General features: G+C 44.7%; 1 protein-coding gene across 1 annotated transcript in view; it reads left to right on the top strand.

The window, feature by feature from the left end:
- The window catches only part of MFSD4A (major facilitator superfamily domain containing 4A), a 96,228-nt gene extending 73,834 nt beyond the window's left edge, over nucleotides 1-22,394 (top strand). The window contains exons 9-11 of the mRNA XM_040423972.1: nucleotides 4,039-4,109; nucleotides 6,177-6,298; nucleotides 22,214-22,394. Of these exons, the coding sequence (XP_040279906.1) occupies nucleotides 4,039-4,109; nucleotides 6,177-6,293 (188 nt within the window). The 3' untranslated portion in view covers nucleotides 6,294-6,298; nucleotides 22,214-22,394. The remainder of the gene's footprint in view (nucleotides 1-4,038; nucleotides 4,110-6,176; nucleotides 6,299-22,213) is intronic.
- The last annotated feature ends 439 nt before the right edge of the window (nucleotides 22,395-22,833 follow it).

Raw genomic sequence — 22,833 nt, 5'->3', positions numbered from 1 at the left:
GAATATCAAAATGTCGTCAAGATAGACAATAACAAATTTACCTAAGAACTCCCTAAGAATGTCATTCATAAAGTTTTGGAACACAGCTGGGGCATTGCTGAGTCCAAAAGGCATCACCTGATATTCAAAGTGTCCTGCCGGAGTATTGAACGCCATCTTCCATTCATCTCCCTCCTTGATTCGGATTAGATTGTATGCCCCTTTCAGGTCAATCTTGGAAAACCAGGTTGCCCCCAGAACCTGGTTAAATAAATCCGGAATCAATGGGAGGGAGTATCTATTCTGGACAGTGATTTTATTTAATCTCCGGTAATCGATACATGGCCTAAGACCACCATCTTTTTTCTTAACGAAGAAAAACCCCGCCCCCATAGGAGAGACAGAAGGTCTAATATGCCCTTTACCAAGGCTCTCCTTAATATAATCCTCCAAGGCCTTGCGTTTGGGCTTAGAAAGATTATAAATTCGCCCCTTAGGAAACTTGGCCCCCTCTACTAGCTCTATAGTACAATTATAAGGTCTATCGGGGGGTAGAACCTCTGGGGTTGGTGATGAGAATACATCAGAATATTCCCTAACAACAGTGGGTAAAGTATCAGACTTTACTGAGACCCCAGCCTGTACCACGGACAAGCACGAGTCACACTTAGGCCCCCATCTCACCAACTCCCCCTTGGACCAATCTATAGTGGGGTTATGTAGTCAGAGCCAAGGCAACCCTAGTACCACCTCAACCGGTAGTTTATCCAGGACTAAAAGGGAACATCTCTCTGAGTGGCACACACCCACGGTTAGAGAAATCTCTGAGGTACATGAGCTCACCGTACCACCAATAAGAGGAGTAGCATCAATAGCCATGACATGGATAGGAGTTGGTAAAGCAAACATTGGAATACCCAATCTTACAGCGTACTCAGAGTCAATAAAGCTGGCCGCTGAGCCAGAGTCAATAAAGGCCTTACCTGGCCTTTTATCTACCCCCAGAGAAATCGTAATGGGTACCAAAAGCTTACATTTAGAAAAATCAGGGTGTACCTGGTCTTTAGGTTGCCTTGCCTTAGGAGACTTGACAGAGAGGACCTTCTTAGGACACTGGTTGTTCCAATGGTCAGGATCTCCACAGTAAAAGCATTCTCCACGTCTGCGGCGAAGATTCCCTCGGGTCATGCCAACCTGCATGGGTTCCTCGGTGGAGACCTCAGGTTGTCTCTGGGATAGGCCTCTGGCTGGACCACCATCTGGGAAGAGAACTGTTGTTCCTGTCGTCTCTCTCTAACCCGTCGGTCAAGTCGGACAACAAGGGTCATCATCTCCTCTAAGGTCTTGATAACTGACCAGAAGATCCTTTAAATTATCAGACAGACCTGACCTGAACTGACTCTTCAGGGCTGGTTCATTCCATCCTGAGGGGACACACCACCTTCTGAATTGGGTGCAATAATCCTCCGCAGGTAGATTGCCCTGAACCAGTGCCTTTAGAGCCGTCTCGGCTACCAGAGCCCTGTCTGGTTCATCATAGAGGGTACCCAGGGCCTGAAAGAACCTCTCTACAGAAGTTAAACAACTGGCGCCAGCAGGTAAAGAGAACGCCCAGTCCTGGGGATCACCCTGTAGTCGGGAAATGATAATGCCCACGTGTTGACTCTTGGGGCCAGAAGACACGGGGCGCAAACGGAAGTAAAGTCTGCAACTCTCCTTAAAAGAGAGAAACTTCTTCCGGTCTCCAGAAAGGGTTCTGGGAGCTTAATCTGGGGCTCAAAATGCGGACTGGAGGCCTGAGGAGTGGAAGAACCTTGCCCTAACTCAAAAGAACTGAGTTTTTCCCCTAGCTCCTGCACCAACTGCGTCAGATTAGAGACATGGTCAGTCAGGGTCACCAGAGGATTCATTATACAGTGGTTATTGGGCCTGTTAATCTGTAACGGTTACGTACACACACACACAGGGGGGACGATAGTGACCACTGCGCTCCACCCTCACCCCTAGCCCTGCCTACTTGCCTCACGAGTCCTGATGACAGGGGACAACTGGACGGCAGTCCCTAACTTAGGATACGTGCGGGAAGGACAGACAAGACAAATAACGGATAGTGAACGGACCGGGTCAAAACCAAGAGGACAACGTAGTACAGAAGGATAAGCAAAGAATGGTCAGGAGAAGCCGGGGTTATAAATACCAGGAGAGTTGAGAAGTACCAAAGAAGTCCGCAAAGAATAGTCAGGTGGAAGCCGAGGTCAAAATACCAGGAGGGATGCGCAGTACAGGAGGAGCAGGCAAAGGATCGTCAGGGAACAGGATCAGGTAAGTTTACAGGTATCCAACAAATGCCAGGAACCTAAATTAACAGGCAACCTGTGGCCAGCAGGCTGCCTGTATTTATAGTGGGGAGTGAGGGTCATGTGACGTGGCCAGCGTCACATCACCGACAGACCGACCAGTTGAGCACCGAGTGAACAGCTCGGCGCTCAAGGCAGACCTAGGAGCAGGGAGCCTCCCAGCTAGCAAAGCCGCCCTGGGAACGAGGTCAAACACAGATCCTCGCTCCCGAAGCTAAGCAGCAGGTCTGCGGCTGATGGGAGACCGAGTGTGCCTACGGCACCCCGTTACAGTTAAAAAGATTAATGTCATAAAAACTGAAATTAAAGCTGGACATACATATTCATTAGCTGTAAGTCAAATTATTGTTTGTCATCTCTCCCAACTCCACCATACATGTATGTTTACTGACATGTGGCGGTGGCGATGGGGGAGAGTTGCGAGTTCCCCAAACACAGTGAAGAATGGAAAGAAAAAATGACAGTTCACACAGTAGGGTGTTAACTTTATGGGTCAGTACAAATACTATACTGCATATATAGGTTTTTCAGCTTTAGTCAAATATAATTATGTTTCAACATTTATTTTTCCGTTGTTGTAACCATATGGAGATTGTTCTTTTTGTGGGACAGGATGTAGTTTTCTGTAGCAGCTTTTTGGGGTTCATACAATTTACTGGTTAACCTTTATTAATCTCACATTTTTTGTTAATTAATAAAGGGGGAATTGTAAAAACAGCAATAACACCAACTTTATCTTTATTACATAGGTCAGTAAGATTTCGGCGATACCAGTATTTTTTTTTGTATTTGTAAACAGTAAAATATTTTTTCTTAATTTAATTTCCAGTTGTTTAGGGGTAAGCATTTTTTCATTAAACTGTTTTGATCACTTGACTGCAAAAGCAATGCTTTGGAATATCTAGTGTAATATTGCCATGTTATTAGGCCATGCCTCTGGTTAAGGCCTCATGCACACGAATGTATTTTCATTCCGTGTCCTTTACGTTTTTTTTTTGTGAACCGTATATGGAACCATTAATTTCAATGGGTCCGCAAAAAAAAAACGGAAGGTACTCCATGTGCATTCCATTTCCGTATGTCCGTATTTCCGTTCCGCAAAAAAATAGAACATGTCATATTATTGTCTGCATAACGGACAAGGATAGGACTGTTCTATTAGGGGCCAGCTGTTCCGTTCCTCAAAATACAGAATGCACACGGATGTCATCTGCATTTTTTCCGGATCAGTTTTTTTGCGGACTGCAAAATACATACGGTCATGTGCATGAGGCCTAATTCACATGATTTGAACTGCAGGTTTCAGTGTGTGAAAAAGTTTTTGAAAAACCTTTTTCCTAAGCATATAACAACTTACCTCTGTACCTCAGAGGACAGGAAGTAGAAAAGGCACTTCAAAACAGGCACTGTTCACCTCTGTGTTGGTTATTTCCTGACAGTTCCTGAAATAACGGACACCAACTGCGCCCTATGGACCTCATTGACTATGGTGGGAAGTCCATCGGGCTCCCCTCATGGTGTCTGGCATTTTTCAAGAGATCTGTGATAGAGGTCCTAATGGAGTCTCCAACGCGGCCTAAGGGGTATTCAGATGGCCCATACAGTGTAAATTAGCTGCAAATCAATCTACCCCAAAGTATATTATTGAATGTTATGTGTTTATTGTCAGAGGACCTACAGTACTGACTTTTTATATCTACAGGATGCGCTACAACAGTTCTTGTCACTGCTGCTGGGACGGGTGAGATGCTTCTTCAGATTCTAGTAGGATCGGTAAGACAATATGTTTGTCGGGAGTGTTATGTTACTGGGGTCAGATGGTCCACTAAGGGCTCGTTCACACTGATAGCTCTGTGTATCCTCTTATACCACATGAGGAACACATCCTAGCAGAAGGAACAATGAAAACCTTTCATTTTGGAATGCTGTTACTTTGGCCTCTGCTGGGATCGTTTTTAATTCATAAGAAAAGTAGATGTGTGGATAAAGTCTTAGAGCGAGATTTATCAAACTGGTGTAAAGGAAAACTGGCTTAGTTGCCCATAGCAACCAATCAGATTCCACCGTACATTTTCCAATGTACGGGCAACAAATCCAGTTTTCCTTCACACTCATTTTGATAAATCCCCTCTTTTTGTGTGCCCCCACCATTATTGTGTATGGGATAATTCTGATAGGCACAAAATTTTTTATCAAAATGCAATTCACAAAGCTCCACAGTGCGTTCAGAACCCATATTTTAGCCAGTTCTAAAATGTTTTTCATTTAAGGCCTTTTCCTGTAGTAGAATATTAATGACCTATCCTCAGGATAGGTAGTCAATATCAGATCGGCACTCCCACTGATCAGCTGTTTGAAGAGGCCGCGGCTCTGCAATGAGTGCTGTGGTTTCTTCGTAGTCTAGCGATGCCAAGTGAATGGTGCAAATGTCGACAATGTGCTTGGTTTACTGTTAGGAGGCAACAAAATGGTCGCTTCACGCAGCTGATCAGAAGGTAGTGCCAGATGTTGGACCTTTACCATCAGATATTGATGACCCATCCTGAGTATAGGTCATCAGTATTTTGGGTTTTGTTTTTACAGCTACTACCACACAGTCTAAATAACAAGGTACGGTAACTTTGTTCTGCATGCCATTACAGTAAGGCCACTTTCACACAGCCAGTTTGATTCCATTGTACTTTTTCTCTGCAGGTTCCACTTCTGGTTTTGGCTTACAGATACTGATTGTGTGATTGTGGTCTTACAGCGATGCCATATTTATATGGTTTACTATGTTTTTTTACTTTTGCATACAAAAAAATGATTGTCGGAGCAGTGGTGTATTATGTAAGATATGATGTCATATATGTGTTTGCTAATTCATTTGCTAATACAGAAATTGTAGCGCACATTTGCTAATTCATTTGCCACAGGCTTATGCACAAGAGCGTAATGGCTCAGTGCCCGTGCTGCAGACCGAAAATAGTGGTCAGCAATGCATTGAATGGGTCCGCGATGTACAATTACGACCAAAGATAGAACATGTTCTATCTTTTAGCGCTTCGTAGGGCTTCCAGTCTGCGCCTCCAGTCTGCAAAAGATAGGTGAGGTCCTATCTTCAGTCGTTTCTTGCGGATTTGAGGACCCATTCAAGTCATGGAAACCCAAGAATAAAAAAAAAAAGCAAGAGAGGTCATGTCGGTGCTCATCTAAAATTCGGCTTAGTCCATATTCCCCACATAAAGACAGTCCAAATGAAAAAAAGGGGGGCAGCACACAATGTTCAGTTTCTATTAATTACATTTTTCTACATTTTTTGCCGTTGAAAACTTTGTACACTGCCGTCATTTTTTTTCTGGTATGGAATGCCTTGGAAAGTTAAACCAATCGGCACCCTACCTAGATGCTGCTTTTGCTATTGACTGTGGTATCTGAGGAGTTAAACAGCCAGGATTGGGGTTATATGCTCCTCCATTAAAGTAGAATGTTACTTCAAATATACAGCTAACAGCCGCCGCAAATTGTATGGGCACAACTCCTGTGCCCGTACCAACCTCGGTGCAGTTGCACCTAAATGTATAGTGCTTGCACTGTAACCATTAAACTACTATATATTCAAGTAGAACGACACAGATCTGTTCTGCTCCCACTGCAGACCTGACAATAAAATCAAGTACTAAACTAAATTGTCCGATCCTGCTAATTCTGGCATGGCATTATTCCTTTGGAGCATGCCAGCTTGCTGTAGTATGACTATTTAATGGTACCCTACTAGCAAAAGATGGGTCAGCTCATAAGTGTTTTTGAATTTCCTAGACTACATATAGGGCTAATGTGCTGTTTGTTTCTTCAATGCAGGTTATCCAGACACAGGGCAGCTACAGTTTCTTGGTTTGTGGCGTCAGCCTTTCTATACTGGCTTTGTCACTGTTCGTGGTGCTGTGGTACTGGACAGTTTGCATCCCAGAGGCTTAGAAGGTAAGGAGACAGATGAGGCTTAGAAGGTAAGGGAGACCAGATTTGTATACCCTAAGTTCACACTTGCACGTTTTACAGCGCGTTTCGAACGAGCTGTAAAAAGCATAACCGATGCAAACCAATGCTTCCCTATGGGACTGGTTCACATTTTCGCGTTTTACAGCGCGTTCGACGCGCTGAAAAACGCCCGACGCATAAACAAGTTCTTGAGCTTCTTTGGGCGTTTTGTCCGCGCGTTTGGGCCATAGGACACTGCTGTCAATCACACAAACGCGCGTAATACGCGCGGTTGACTATGGACAAAAACGCGTCGGGAAAAAAAAACTCGCGGAAAAAAAAGGGCGTTAAGCGTGCATATCAAATACGCTCAGGTCTGAACCCAGTGTTAAGCCTTGCTGACAGCAGCTAAGCGCAGTCCCTTCAAGAAGTTACTCATTGCGTGCAGGTGACAGAGAGGCAGCTTTACCCAAGTGACTACATCCGACTCTTAGGCTTTGATGTGGTCACACCGGCAAGTTGCATTTTTCAGTTTGTTGTGGGAGTGAAAAAATATTTGCTTTCTGCAGATGAGTGCTCAGTGCTGTCTTAGCTTAGTGCACTTTGTGGTGTAACGTGTCTGTTACTCTGGTGGAAGAACAGTCTGTGCTGTAAGACCAGTGTGCATACTTTATATGACAAGACTGGAGCTTATATGTACTTTCCCTTAATTAAATGAAAGCACTTGCACTTTTTTGCAAAAAAAAAACAAGAGATCAGTCCTTTGTCAAAAAGTTAATTATATGGCTGGAATGTGTCAGGATCTGTTCCAGGAAAAACCAATGGTTTTGTATGCAAGGTAAATAAGTCAGTTTTTTTTTTTGCGATTGCGTAAGTGTGTGCATTTTTTCCGGATTGGATGCATTTTTCATGCGCGTGAGAAAAAACTGAAGAATAATAATCTACATCTCCTAGCAACTATCAGTAAAAAACACATTGTATCCGGATGACTTCAGTTTTTCACGGAAGCCCCATTCACGTCTATGGAACCAGAGCTGCGTGAAAAACACACAATGCTGCGATTTTTCCTGAACGCAGAAATGATGCATGAAAAACAATGCTCATTGAAATGAATGGGTCAGGATTCAGTCGGGATGCTATGCGTTTGCTTCATGCATCGCACCCAAGCAGAAAACGCGCTCATGTAAAAGATGCCTAAGAAAGTCTGTTTTTTTTTTTTATAAATGTCATCATTTCTTTATCAAAACTTAACGCCTTTTTACGGTAGTCATTTATGGCGGCCTATAATCAGCGCTGTACGGGTCCACCGTGTAGTGGAGAACACGAGCTTGGCTCTTGTATGACAGCCAAGCTACTTTTCTAATGGCCTTAGAACAGCAGAAGCACAGATCCCAGCCACTTAACCCCTTAGATGCAGCAGTCATTAGCGACAAAGTGGTCAGAGGGAATGGGCTCCCTTTGTCAGGTGTCAGCACCCTAAGGATTGAGATCATGGGATACCGATGTCTGTACACAGCAGCCGGGGTCCAATGAAGGACCTCAGTTCTTCCCTGTGTATATGACCTATTAGCGTGCCAGAGTATCCTTTAAAAAATAAAATCCCCTCTACATATTTGGTATCGCCGTATTCGTAACAACCCGAAATCTAAAATTATCATGTACTTTATCCTGCACAGTGAACACTATAAGAAAAAATGCCAGAATTACTTTTTTGGGCATGTTCGTCACAAAAAAAAAAACGGAATGAGGCTACTTTCACACTTGCGTTTAGGTCGGATCCGTCTGGTATGTGCCCAGACGAATCTGCACCTATAATGCAAACGCTTAGATCCGTTCAGAACGGATCCGTTTGCATTACCATGAACAAAAAAAAAAAAAGAAATTTTTTTTTTGTTCATGATAATGCAAACGGATCCGTTTTGACTTTACATTGAAAGTCAATGGGAGACGGATCCGTTTGAAAATTGAGCCATACTGTGTCAACTTCAAACGGATCCGTCCCCATTGACTTACATTTTAAGTCAGGACGGATCCGTTTGCCTCCGCACGGCCAGGCGGACACCCGAACGCTGCAAGCTGCGTTCAGGTGTCCGCCTGCTGAGCGGAGGACAAACGGAGCCAGACTGATGCATTCTGAGCGGATCCGCATCATCAGAATGCATTAGGGCTGGACGGAACCGTTCGGGGCCGCTTGTGAGCCCCTTCAAACGGAACTCACAAGCGGAGCCCCCGAACTCTAGTGTGAAAGTAGCCTTAAAAGAAATAAAAAAGTACCCCAAATGGTAACATGGATAACTACAAGTTCGCAAAAATCAAGCCCTCACCACAGCTCCATAGAAGAAAAATAAAAAAAGGTATGGGGCCTTGGGATGCAGTGATGCTAAAACTTTTTTTGCAAAAAAAGTGTTTTATTGTGCAAAAGTAGTAAAACGTAAAAAAAAAAACATGGGGAGATTTCTCATAGACCAGCATTTAATGCCAGTCTATGATCTCCCCTGTGCTGCTGGAGGATGCACCTAATTTATGACGAGGCGCACGCCTCATCATAAATTAGGTGTACCCTTCAACAGTCCGTGCTCGTAAAGTGAAGCTCAAAGCTGGAGTAGATTTCAGTCTTCTTTTACATCAGAAAACGGATGTAAAAGAAGATAAATATGTTGAGCCCACTGCCTGTACCCCCTCCCTGCCCTCGCCAGTCTTCCTTCTCGCGAAAGTGTTTTTAAAAATTACTATTATTACCGGAAAAAAAAAACTCCTGTCAGACTAAGCCACCTTGGCACTAGGACGCACTCATTGTCATGCTCAAAGATTATGTTTAACAGCAATAATGTTGCTGTTGTAACTACTGTATTTTTCACCTTGTTGCTGTTGTAACTACTGTGTTTTTCACCTTATAAGGGTCCATTCACACGTCCGCAAAATGGGTCTGCATCCGTTCCGCAACTTTGCGGAACGGGTGCAGACCCATTCATTTTCAATGGGCCAGAATGTGCTGTTCACATCCGCATTTCGGATCCGCACTTCCGATCCATGCTTTCCGTTTCAAGCAAAAAAATAGAACATGTCCTATTCTTGTCCGCAAATTGCGGACAAGATTAGGCATTTTCTATTTTAGTGTTGGCGATGTGCGGTACCCAAATTGCGGAAAGCACATTGCCAGTGTCCGTTTTTTGCAGATCCGCAGAACACTTACGGAAGTGTGAATGGACCCTAAGACGGACCTCCCCCCTCAAGGTGTGGGAAAAATGTCAGATGCATCTTATGGGGAGGACGGGAAGAGGTGAATGCAGCGCTCCCTGTGCAAGCTCTGTACTCACAGCCAGTGATGGCCAGTTCGCATTGTTCGCCCTGCGAACATATGCGGGCTGCCATCTTTTTTCACAAGTCCGGCGAGGCACAGGTAAGCCCTTACCTGTGCCTGTGCGCGAGCCGGTCTGAAAACAAGTGCGGTCAGCGGGAGCAGGCAGTTCCGAGAACAGCCACCGGGGGCCTTCATCAGGCTGTTCTCGAAACTGCCTGCTCCCGTCGACCGCATTTGTTTTCAGGCACAGGTAAGGGCTTACCTGTGCCTCGCCGGTCATGTGAAAAAAGATGGCAGCCCGCATGTGTTCGCGGGCGAACACTGCGAACTGGCCATCACTGCTCACAGCTTCCTGGTGTTCTGCAGGCTCCTCACGCTGTGTGGCATCACGTCAGAGCAGCAGGAAGACCAGGAGGAGCGTAGATGTAAGGAGCTTAAGTTGATTTTAATTATTTTTTTTGTATGCACTGCGTTCTGATCTAAAGTGTGAATGGGGGTCTTATGCATATTGGGGCTTTGATATGAGGTCTGAATGGGGTTCTTAAGCACATTGGGGCTCTGATCTGAGGTCTGAATTAGGGGGGTCTTATGCACATAGGGGCTGTGATCGGAGGTCTGATTGGGGGTAATTCACATTGGAAGTCTGATCTGAGGTCTGAATGGGGATAATATTCACATTGGGGGTCTGATCTGAGGTCTTATTCACATTGGTAGTCTGATCTGAAGTCTGATTGTGGGTCTTATTAACATTGGGGTCTGATTGGGGGTCTTATTAACATTGGGGGTCTGATCTGAGGTCTGATTAACATTGGGGGTCTGACTGGGGCTCTGAGCTGAGGTCTAATGAAAAATATATTTTTCTTTACCTCTTCTGAAAGCCAGGTGTGTCTTATGGGCAGGTGTGTGTTATAGGGCTAAAAATACGGTACAGATTCTTTGGTGGCAGCCATATTGGAGGCACTTTATGGCTGCTGAGAAGAAGGAAAGTTAATTGACAGATAACTAATTTTTACAGTCTCAGGTATGTGATGGAGTGCGGCCCCCTCCCTGAGAGACCAGGGGACATGCATATAAAGCCTTATCTGTGTATTGCGTTGCTCTACCTAGGCTTCCAGCAGTACAATATAGCTGTCATTAATTTGTTCACTCTGTTAGGCCTCATGCACACGACCGTTGTGTGTTTTGCGGTCCGCAAATTGCGGAGCTGTATAACACGGATGGCGTCCGTGTGCATTCCGCCATATGCGGAACGGCACGGACAGCCATTGATATAACTGCCTATTCTTGTCCACAAAACGGTCAAGAATAGGACAGATTATATTTTTTTTGCGGACCACGGAACGGAGCAACGGATGCGGACAGCACATGGAGTGCTGTCCGCATCTTTTGCGGCCCCATTGAAGTGAATGGGTCCGCATCTAATCCAAAAACAGAGAATATCTTCACATTACAGGCAATTATAAACTGCTAATTTCCATGGTTACGACCACCCTGTAATCCTCAGTGTGGTCATGCTTGCATACTATAAAAAAAAAGTACCAGCCTATGTACGCTCCCACGGTCCCGGTCACGAGAGAGGTCGGCATTTTTACCTATAGTGTGCACGCATGGCCACCACTAATGGATTGCAGGGTGGTCATAACTAGAGGTGAGCGAAATTCGTTCACGCTTCGTTTACTGGTGAAAGGTGAATTGCGTTATGGATTCCGTTACCACGGACCATAACGCAATTCTATGACGGAATGCATAACGGAATGCCTTTAGAGGCATTCTGTTGTTCATTACATCATAATAGAAGTCTATGGGCTGCATAACAGATTCGTCCCCATTTCCGTTATGCAGGAGAGGACTCCCCTGCATAACGGAAACGGGACAGATCCGTTTTGCAGCCCATAGACTTCTATTATGACGGAATAAACAACGGAATGCCTCTAAAGGCATTCCGTTATGCATTCCGTTATATAATTGCGTTAGGGTCCGTGGTAACGGAATCCAGAACGCAATTCAGCTTTCACCAGTAAACAAAGCTTGAACGAATTTCAAAATATGAAATTCGCTCATCTCTAGTCATAGCCATGGAAATGAGCAGGGTATATTGTGATGGAAAAATAAATACAGCCAGGAAAGGAAGCAATATGGATAATAACAATATAATAGTAAGTGCCTCGTATTAACTTTCTCTACATGATAAATGCTACTTGCTGAATTGACAAACCCGCTTTAAGGCAGTTCTCCACATCACCAATATGACTCAGGGCCACCCTCCCCACACATTTATTTTGTGTCTGATTTCATATTTCACTTTAAAGCGAACCTTTCACCTGGATTTCACTCAATAAACTATCAAAAGTACCTTATAGATCTTCCTCATTGTGTTATCATACAGTCTTGTCCCGCTTTTCTGTCATGTATATGCATGGAAAAATCGCTTTATAAAGTACTCTTCTCCAGCTCCACAAGTCACGGTAGAAGTCAAGGGGGTAGCCCTTCCCTCACTCCAGGCTGTAACTCCCCTGCCCTAACCCCGCCTCTATGCAGTCTAATTGACACCCGGCTCAGTCGCCGGGACCGCGCTTGTACAGGCGGCGCATGCGCCGTCGGACTCAAGCGCGATCCTGTAACTGAATCGCGCATGCGCCGTCCCCGATGCCTGCCTGTCTTCTCTTCCTCATGAGCGATTTAGTTACAGGATCGCGCTTGAGTCCGACGGCGCATGCGCCGCCTGTACAAGCGACAGAAAAGCGGGACAAGACTGTGTGCTAACACAATGAGGATGATCTATAAGGTACTTTTGATAGTTTATTAAGTGAAATCCAGGTGAAAGTTTCGCTTTAATCGTGGCATTAAAGTAGAACCATGAGCCACACAGAACGGATAGCAATGGGTTGGGCATCTGTGATTTAGACAAGGAAACAACTTTTAAAAATAATATTTATTTAAAATTTTTTATATTTCAGTGATATAACTGAAGAATTTCACATGTATTCTTGGGACTACCACCTAAAGTTGGAAATTTTATAAAAAGTTAACTTATAAAAAACAGGGATGACACACCTTAAAAAAACTTTGGTACCCCAAAGCACTGTATATTTCCAGGAAATAGATAATCTTATGAGTGCAATTGTCAACCTTTACGTAATTTTTTTAATTTATTTTTTAAAGCATTGCACCCATACACCTTCAACAGCTGTCAGCTGAACATGCGTGTTTAGTCAGGATGGAGACGGAAAGAAGCCACTGCTAGAAACGTCTGGCAACGGTTTATCTTTCTTGAGAACAAAATAATTTTTGGAATTCAAAATTCTGGAATGCAAAATGCCCAATCATTTTTTTCCTCAACATCATCTGTCCAAGGGGGGTTGGCACAACCCAATTCACATAAGATAGTAAGCCAGTCCAGGTAAAATCTGTGGGTTCGCCTGACTTTACTCATATGTACGGGTAAAGTTCATGCTTATATGAAACAGAGGTTTCTACACAAAAACAGTATAAAAGTATGCTCATAAGCATCTACATCAACAAGAGCTTGTGCTCTCAAAAATGCTGAAATACAGGCCATGCAATAGTCTGCCCGTCATCCACAAATGTGTTTAAAAACATACTGATTGACAAAAGAAAGATACACCAAGAAGAATGGTTGGAATCTAAAGAAACGGTCTACAGTGGATATAAAAATTCTACACAACCGTTAAAATGTCAGGTTTCTGTGATGTAAAAAAAATGAGACAAAGATAAATCATTTCAGAACTTTTCCACCTTTAATGTGACCTATAAAATGTAGAACTCAATTGAAAAACAAACTGAAATCTTTTAGGTAGATGGAATAAAAAATATAAAAATAAAATAATATGGTTGCATAAGTGTGCACATCCTTAAACTAATACTTTGTTGAAGCACCTTTTGATTTTATTACAGCACTCAGTCTTTTTGGGTATGAGTCTATCAGCATGGCACATTTTGACTTGGCAAGATTTGCCCACTCTTCTTTGCAAAAACATTCCAAATCTGTCAGATTGCGAGGGCATCTCCTGTGCTCAGCCCTCTTCAGATCACCCCACAGATTTTCAATCGGATTCAGGTCTGGGCTCTGGCTGGGCCATTCCAAAACTTTAATCTTCTTCTGGTGAAGCCATTCCTTTGTTGACTTGGATGTATGCTTTGGGTCATTGTCATGTTGAAATATGAAGTTCCTCTTCATGTTCAGCTTTCTAGCAGAAGCCTGAAGGTTTTGTGCCAATATTGACTGGTATTTGGAACTGTTCATAATTCCCTCTAGCTTAACTAAAGCCCCAGTTCCAGCTGAAGAAAAACAGCCCAAACGCATGATGCTGCCACCACCATGCTTCACTGTGGGTATGGTGTTCTTTTGGTGATGTGCAGTGTTGTTTTTGGGCCAAACATTTTTTGGAATTATGGCCAAAAAGTTCAACCTTGGTTTCATCACACCATAACACCTTTTCTCACATGCTTTTGGGAGACTTCAGATGTGTTTTTGCAAAATGTAGCCTGGCTTGGATGTTTTCCTTCGTAAGAAAAGGCTTTCGTCTTGCCACTCTACCCCATAGCCTAGACATATGAAGAATACGGGAGATTGTTGTCACATGTACCACACAGCCAGTAATTGCCAGATATTCCTGCAGCTCCTTTAATGTTGCTGTAGGCCTCTTGGTAGCCTCCCAGACCAGTTTTCTTCTCGTCTTTTCATCAATTTTGGAGGGACGTCCAGTTCTTGGTAATGTCACTGTTGTGCCATTTTTTCTCCACTTGATGATGACTGTCTTCACTGTGTTCCATGGTACATCTAATGCCTTGGAAATTCTTTTGTACCCTTCTCCTGACTGATACCTTTTAACAATGAGATCCCTCTGATGCTCTGGAAGCTCTCTGTGGACCATGGCTTTTGCTGTGGGGTGCGACTACGAAAATTTCAGGAAAGACCAACTAGAGCAACTTTATTTGGGGTTAATCAGAGGCACTTGAAATGATGGCAGGTGTATGCTGACTCCTATTTAACATGATTTTGAATGTGATTGCTTAATTCTGAACACAGCTACATCCCCAGTTATAAGAGGGTGTGCACACTTATGCAACCACATTATTTTAGTCAGGGACACCATGGAGGTACTGGGACGTTTGAACGGTGTCCATTGTGACAAGGACACTTTTTTGGCTACTTTGGACGTGGAGGCGCTGTACAGCTCAATTCCTCATGATTTGGGCTGTAGAGCGGTCCTCACGTTCCTTCAGCAAAGAGGCGAGCACTGCAGGAACCACAATACTTTTGTAATGGAACTTTTGGGTTTCATTCTTAAGCACAATGTGTTTTTGTTTGATGGGCGGATCTTCCACCAGCTCAGGGGGGTCGCAATGGGCAGTCCCTGTGCCCCGACTTTTGCGAACCTCTACCTGAGCTGGTGGGAGAGGGAGGTGGTATTCTCTGAGGACATGGAGAAATTCACATCTGTCATCCCCCTCTGGATCAAATACATCGATGATGTGCTGGTCCTGTTGGGGGGGTGATAGAGTCTTGTTCCAGGAGTTTGTCTGAATATCAATGCACTAGGGCAGTGGTGGGCAAACTTTTTTGTCAACTGAGCCAAATATCGCCAAAACCACGATTGAAATTTTTTTGGAGAGCCACATTTTTAAAACCTAAAATATATAGGAAGGAAGCGTATGCTGAAGTGAATGGGTCCATGATGCGGGCTGCACACGGCCGTGTGCAGCCCGCATCATGGACCCATTCACTTCAATGGGTCCAGGATCCGGGATATGAGTGCTACAGAGTGCTTCCGTGGTGCTTCTGGCTGTGCCTCCGCACCGCAAAAAAGTAGTGCATGCGCTGCAATTGTAATAGACATGTCTGATTTACCTCTACATATCCACAAGTATTTTAGCCTCTGTACCTTTCATACTGCAGCCATGGACGCAGTCATACACGCACTCTCCACATACATGGACGCAGTCATACACGCACTCTCCCCATACATGGACGCAGTCATACACGCACTCTCCCCATACATGGACGCAGTCATACACGCACTCTCCACATACATGGATGCCGTCATACACGCACTCTCAACATACATGGATGCACTCTCCACATACATGGACGCAGTCATACACGCACTCTCCACATACATGGACGCAGTCATACACGCACTCTCCACATACATGGACGCAGTCATACACGCACTCTCCACATACATGGACGCAGTCATACACGCACTCTCCACATACATGGACGCAGTCATACACGCACTCTCCACATACATGGACGCAGTCATACACGCACTCTCCACATACATGGAGGCAGTCATACACGCACTCTCCACATACATGGAGGCAGTCATACACGCACTCTCCCCATACATGGATGCCGTCATACACGCACTCTCCACATACATGGATGCACTCTCCACACACATGGACGCAGTCATACACGCAGTCTCCACATACATGGACGCAGTCATACACACACTCTCCACATACATGGACGCAGTGATAGACACACTCTCCACATACATGGACGCAGTCATACACACACTCTCCACATACATGGACGCAGTCATACACACACTCTCCACATACATGGACGCAGTCATACACGCACTCTCCACATACATGGAGGCAGTCATACACGCACTCTCCACATACATGGACGCAGTGATAGACACACTCTCCACATACATGGACGCAGTCATACACACACTCTCCACATACATGGACGCAGTCATACACACACTCTCCACATACATGGACGCAGTCATACACACACTCTCCACATACATGGACGCAGTCATACACGCACTCTCCACATACATGGACGCAGTCATACACGCACTCTCCACATACATGGAGGCAGTCATACACGCACTCTCCACATACATGGATGCCGTCATACACGCACTCTCCACATACATGGATGCACTTTCCACACACATGGACGCAGTCATACACGCAGTCTCCACATACATAGACGCAGTCATACACACACTCTCCACATACATGGACGCAGTCATACACGCACTCTCCACATACATGGACGCAGTCATACACGCACTCTCCACATACATGGAGGCAGTCATACACGCACTCTCCACATACATGGACGCAGTGATAGACACACTCTCCACATACATGGACGCAGTCATACACACACTCTCCACATACATGGACGCAGTCATACACACACTCTCCACATACATGGACGCAGTCATACACGCACTCTCCACATACATGGACGCAGTCATACACGCACTCTCCACATACATGGAGGCAGTCATACACGCACTCTCCACATACATGGACGCAGTGATAGACACACTCTCCACATACATGGACGCAGTCTCCGCATACAGTACAGACCAAAAGTTTGGACACACCTTCTCATTCAAAGAGTTTTCTTTATTTTCATCACTATGAAGGCATCAAAACTATGAATTAACACATGTGGAATTATATACATAACAAACAAGTGTGAAACAACTGAAAATATGTCATATTCTAGGTTCTTCAAAGTAGCCACCTTTTGCTTTGATTACTGCTTTGCACACTCTTGGCATTCTCTTGATGAGCTTCGAGAGGTAGTCCCCTGAAATGGTCTTCCAACAGCCTTGAAGGAGTTCCCAGAGATGCTTAGCACTTGTTGGCTCTTTTGTCTTCACTCTGCAGTCCAGCTCACCCCAAAACATCTCGATTGGGTTCAGTTCCGGTGACTGTGGAGGCCAGGTCATCTGGCGCAGCACCCCATGACTCTCCTTCATGGTCAAATAGCCCTTACTTTCAAAGTTTTCCCAATTTTTCGGCTAACTGACTGACCTTCATTTCTTAAAGTAGTGATGGCCACTCATTTTTCTTTACTTAGCTGCTTTTTTCTTGCCGTAATACAAATTCGAACAGTCTGTTCAGTAGGACTATCAGCTGTGTATCCACCTGACTTCTCCTCAACGCAACTGATGGTCCAAACCCCATTTATAAGGCAAGAAATCCCACTTATTAAACCTGACAGGGCACACCTGTGAAGTGAAAACCATTTCAGGGGACTACCTCTTGAAGCTCATCAAGAGAATGCCAAGAGTGTGCAAAGCAGTAATCAAAGCAAAAGGTGGCTACTTTGAAGAACCTAGAATATGACATATTTTCAGTTGTTTCACAGTTGTTTGTTATGTATATAATTCCACATGTGTTAATTCATAGTTTTGATGCCTTCAGTGTGAATCTACAATTTTCATAGTCATGAAAATAAAGAAAACTCTTTGAATGAGAAGGTGTGTCCAAACTTTTGGTCTGTACTGTACATGGACGCAGTCATACACGCATTCTCCACATACATGGACGCAGTCATACACGCACTCTCCACATACATGGACGCAGTCATACACGCATTCTCCACATATATGGACGCACTCTCCACATACATAGATGCATTCATACACGCACTCTCCACATACATGGACGCAGTCATACACCCACTCTCCACATACATGGACGCAGTCATACACGCACTCTCTACATACATGGACGCAGTGATAGACATACTCTCCACATACATGGACGCAGTCTCCACATACATGGACGCAGTCATACACGCACTCTACACATACATGGACGCAGTCATACACATACTCTCCACATACATGGACGCAGTGATAGACACACTCTCCACATACATGGACGCAGTCATACACGCATTCTCCACATATATGGACGCACTCTCCACATACATAGATGCATTCATACACACACTCTCCACATACATGGACGCAGTCATACACACACTCAACATATACATGGACACACTCATACACGCACTCAACATATACATAGATGCATTCATACACGCATTCTCCACATACATGGACGCACTCATACATGCACTCACCATATACATAGATGCATTCATACACACACTCTCCACATACATGGACGCACTCACACATACTCTTCACATACAGGGGCGCACTCATACACACAGTCACCACATACATGGACGCACACATATACAATACACATATATAGACACCCAGCTTTCCTGCTGTGCCTCTCCCCCATACTCTAATGCCTCTGCACTTGTGCCATGCAGGATAGCAGGGAAGCTGGATGACATTTCATGATATAATTCACCCAGCTTTCCTACTGTACTGCAGGTCACATGTGCACAGTCTGGGAAAGCTGAATATAACCGCAGTAATTCCCCAGCTACTCACATCAATGGTGCAGTTGTGGCAATACACCTGATGTTCAGCTTGCTGGGCAGGGAAGGTTGGAAGGTTCAATCAGGCTGCAGGAATCGCGGGTATAAAAGGGGTGGGGCTATTATAGCTCCGCCCACATCGGTCCGTCCTGTTGCTGGTCACTGTTCATCATAAGAACTGAGGAGAGGGAGAGGCGGAGCAATGTCACTGATGTCAGGTCAGTGACAGAGGTGCAAGGGCAGGACTCTGGACCCGATGCAGGAGCAACACGCCCTCTCCTGCTTTTTGGAACGCAAATGCGTCCCACAGGCAAGATTTCTCTGTAGTGCAGGATGGGTTGGTTTCGTGGGAGCCCGCACCAAAGAGCCGCATTCAAGGGTCTAAAGAGCCGCTTGTGGCTCGCGAGCCGCACTTTGCCGACCACTGCACTAGGGCTATTTTTTACGTCTGAGATCGATTCCAACTTAATTTCCTTCTTGGATCTCACCATTTCACTTGATGCTGGACGCATCAGTACTAATGTATTTAGGAAGCCCATGGCTACTAACAACTTGCTGAAATGGGAGAGTGGGCACCCGTTAGCCCTCAAAAGAGGGATCCCAAAGGGACAATACTTAAGGGTGAGGAGGAATTGTTCTCAACTTAGTGACTTCAGGGTGGCTGCGAGAGACCTTCAACAGAGGTTCTGGCGTCGCGGTTATCCCCAGCGATGCCTGAGACAGGCATATCAACATTCATTAAGCACCAACAGGGACCTTCTGTTATCCCCTAAAAAGAGGGATATCCGTGATAACATTGTCAGAATTATTGGCACGTATGACAGTGCCCATAAGGCTGTACGCCAAGTCCTCTCTGAACATTGGGATATACTTAAATCTGATCCCGATATTGGCAGTATGATCCCACCCAGACCCTCTGTCACCTATCGGCGTAGCAACAACTTACGAGATATGTTGACACACAGTCTATATGTAAGTCCTTAACCACAGTCTTGGTTGCGTAATCCGCTCACAGGGACATTTCCCTGTGGATCCTGCAAATTCTGTGGGTTTATAGACAAGACCAAGAGTTTTGCCAGCAGCACTTTAGACAAGACCTTTTTTATTAGGTCATTTTACAACTGCAAGTCGATTGGTGTTATCTACCTCATGACATGCGTGTGTGGCATCAAATATGTTGGCAAAACCATTAGGGAGCTCAGGCGACGCATTGGGGAGCATGTTTTGGACATTACGAACCTAAAGGACACCCCTATTGCACGCCATGTATTGGATTTTCACAGTGGAAGAACGTCATCGGTTACATTTCAGGTGATTGATTCTGTGAAGATGTCATCAAGGGGCGGTGACTGTGACCGCATCCTGTTGCAAAAAGAGGCGAGATGGATTTTTTCTTTAAATACCATCAAACCGTCTGGCCTCAATGATGCCATCTCGTTTGTGCCCTTTATATGAATTTACACTGGCTTTGTTGAGTCCTATGTTATTCATGTATTAAACATCAGGGGTACTATTGGATATACTTGGGCTCCCTAGTATACAGCTGTGTGTCAGCACTCTTTCTTAGGTTCGATTTTGGTCTTATTCCACTGTCAACAGATGGTAATGTTTAGGTTTTGATGTTGCGATGGCATGCTCATATTGAGCCGCCGTGAATTTCTCTGTCTTTAATGTGGTGCATTGCGCTTTCCCCGGGACTGATGTAGCTCCTCCCGCTGTTCAGCCATTGGTTGTTCCTGTACCGAGCCTCCTGGCCGGATTGGCTGTCACGCGGGGGGCATGTCTAGCGGGGCGGGGTTTCACCCTTTAAATCGCAGCGCCGATTTGTTTGCACACCAGCACGCTGCCCCTCAACCTAGAGGTGGTCAGCTTAGGCAGGAGCGTAGATCATAGTGACAATACCGTACCTCACACTAGAGGAACTCGGTGTCAGGCAGGTCACCCTACCTCTGCCTTGTGTTCATAGCCTCGGTCAAACATCTATGTCAGAGGTTTTGGGCTTCATTATTTGTGGTGCATGTTGCTCCTGATGAAATGCATGTTTAATGCATGGAAACGCGTAGAGCATTTACCACTGAGGACAGTGTCAGGGTAATCGGTGCTCCAAGTACATTAAAACGGAGCCATGGGTTTTGCCCTGCACAGTCCTGCACCTTGTACTATGTTAGTGCAGTGGATGTTCTGCGCGCTGACATTCACTGTTAGGAATGATACATGGTGTCTACTTGGTACCAGATATCCACCTAGATAGTACCTCACTCAGGTCACACACCAAGGACCCTGTGGTGTTTTTGGCCCCCCTGAAGTGTTGAGTGGGTTTTAGTTTGTGGGAACCACCCTTCATTATCCCGATAAGGTCCCACCGCCATCTATGTGGTTAATATGAGGGTGGTCCCATAAATCAGTGACGATTTAAGTTGCCTGCTTTGTGCAGTTTGGGTAGATACCCCTATATTTTATTGAGACAATTTAATAAACTATTTGATATTTTGTTTTAGCGCTCTATCCCCACATTTATTTATTTTTTTGTTTTCTACCTCTCACCTAAAAGATTTCAGTTTGTTTTTCAATTGGAGTGGTACAGTTATAGCGGTCACATTAAAGGTGGAAAAAGTTCTGAAATGATTTATCTTGGTCTCATTTTTTTACAGCACAGAAACCTGACATTTTAACTGTATGTGTGAATGTAATGATGATTTACACAGGCTGAGCAAAAGGGTAACAAGTTCACCATCCACTACAGCTACGAACGTGAGGCTACCATCATTTATAGACAATCTTGGGCTATCTCATACATAAATTGGACTTGCAACTATTTAGCATATGAAGAGTTATGCAGATCAGATTCTTGTCATGTAACTGCATTGTTACTCTTTTGCTTCTAAAAGTCGACATATTTTATTATTTTGTTAGTATTTTGTAAATCCACCCTTTGGCGTTCAGCACTGCCTCCTTCTGGGCATGCTCTCGACTGAAATCTGTTCCCCGGTCTCTTCTACACGTTCCCAATGTTGGTGCACACTAGGTGAATCACTTGGGTACCAATACAGCTTATTCTTTAACTCTACCCACAAGTATTCGATTGGGTTGAGGTCTGGGGACTGTGGGGGCCAATCCAGCACCTCCACTTCATTGTCAGTGAACCATTTCTTCGCCAAACTCGACGTATGCTTCGGGTCGTTGTCCTGCTGGTACACTGTGTCGTCCTTTTCATACCCATAGTACTTGAGTGTATGAAGTAAATCGTCTTGTAGGATACTCACATATAGCTCAGCATTGAGACCACCATTGATCCTAGTCAAGTATCCAATGTACACACTTTAATTATGGCTAGTCCCACTCAACTATTTAGTCTTACACCTTGGCTGTATCTCTTTCTCTCACGTTCACGTACTTTCTACTATTGACAAGTATCACTATTTTTCTGCAGGTAAAACTCCAGAACTTGGCAGTGATCCAGAGCGGTATCAGCAGTAGCAACACTTCCAAACGCCTTCCGTTATTTTTTGGGAATTCATCTTCATCTTAGAGTGCTGCAAAAACCGAAGTGCCATGTAATAAAAAGCGAGATAAAATGAATAAAGAATAAAGCATGCTGTGCTAAACGCTCTGTTGCCTAGTATTTCTCCTTTATTGCTCTTGCACACAGAGTCCCTAAGGCTAGGTTTATGATTGACTGAAAATCCGGCTGAAAAATCTGCTGTTTCCGCAAGCAAAAGCCACAACAAAACCCACATGTATTAGATGCAAGCCAGCAGATATTACCCTCTCCATTGGAAAAGGTGAAATCAGCTGTATGAATTGAGACGATGTGGATTTCAAAACTGCTAACCCTGCAAATATTGCCGAGAATCAGCTGGACGAAAACCGCTGCGGTACATATTTGTCAGGTTGCGGCCAGATCTCTGCTGGCCCACATTATGGTGTAACAGAGCAGGACGAAAAACGCAGTGGCTTCCGGCAATGCCTGTCGGATATCCTGTATATTGCCCGCGGATCTTCTCACAGTTTATCAAGCCCAGTGCCGTACATTGTTATAGCGG

Source organism: Bufo bufo, chromosome 3 (genome assembly GCF_905171765.1).
Source record: "Bufo bufo chromosome 3, aBufBuf1.1, whole genome shotgun sequence".
In the NCBI taxonomy this organism is placed as follows: Eukaryota; Metazoa; Chordata; class Amphibia; order Anura; family Bufonidae; genus Bufo; species Bufo bufo.
The sequence above is the reverse complement of the archived record's forward strand: the minus strand, read 5'-3'. Positions and strand labels throughout refer to the sequence as shown.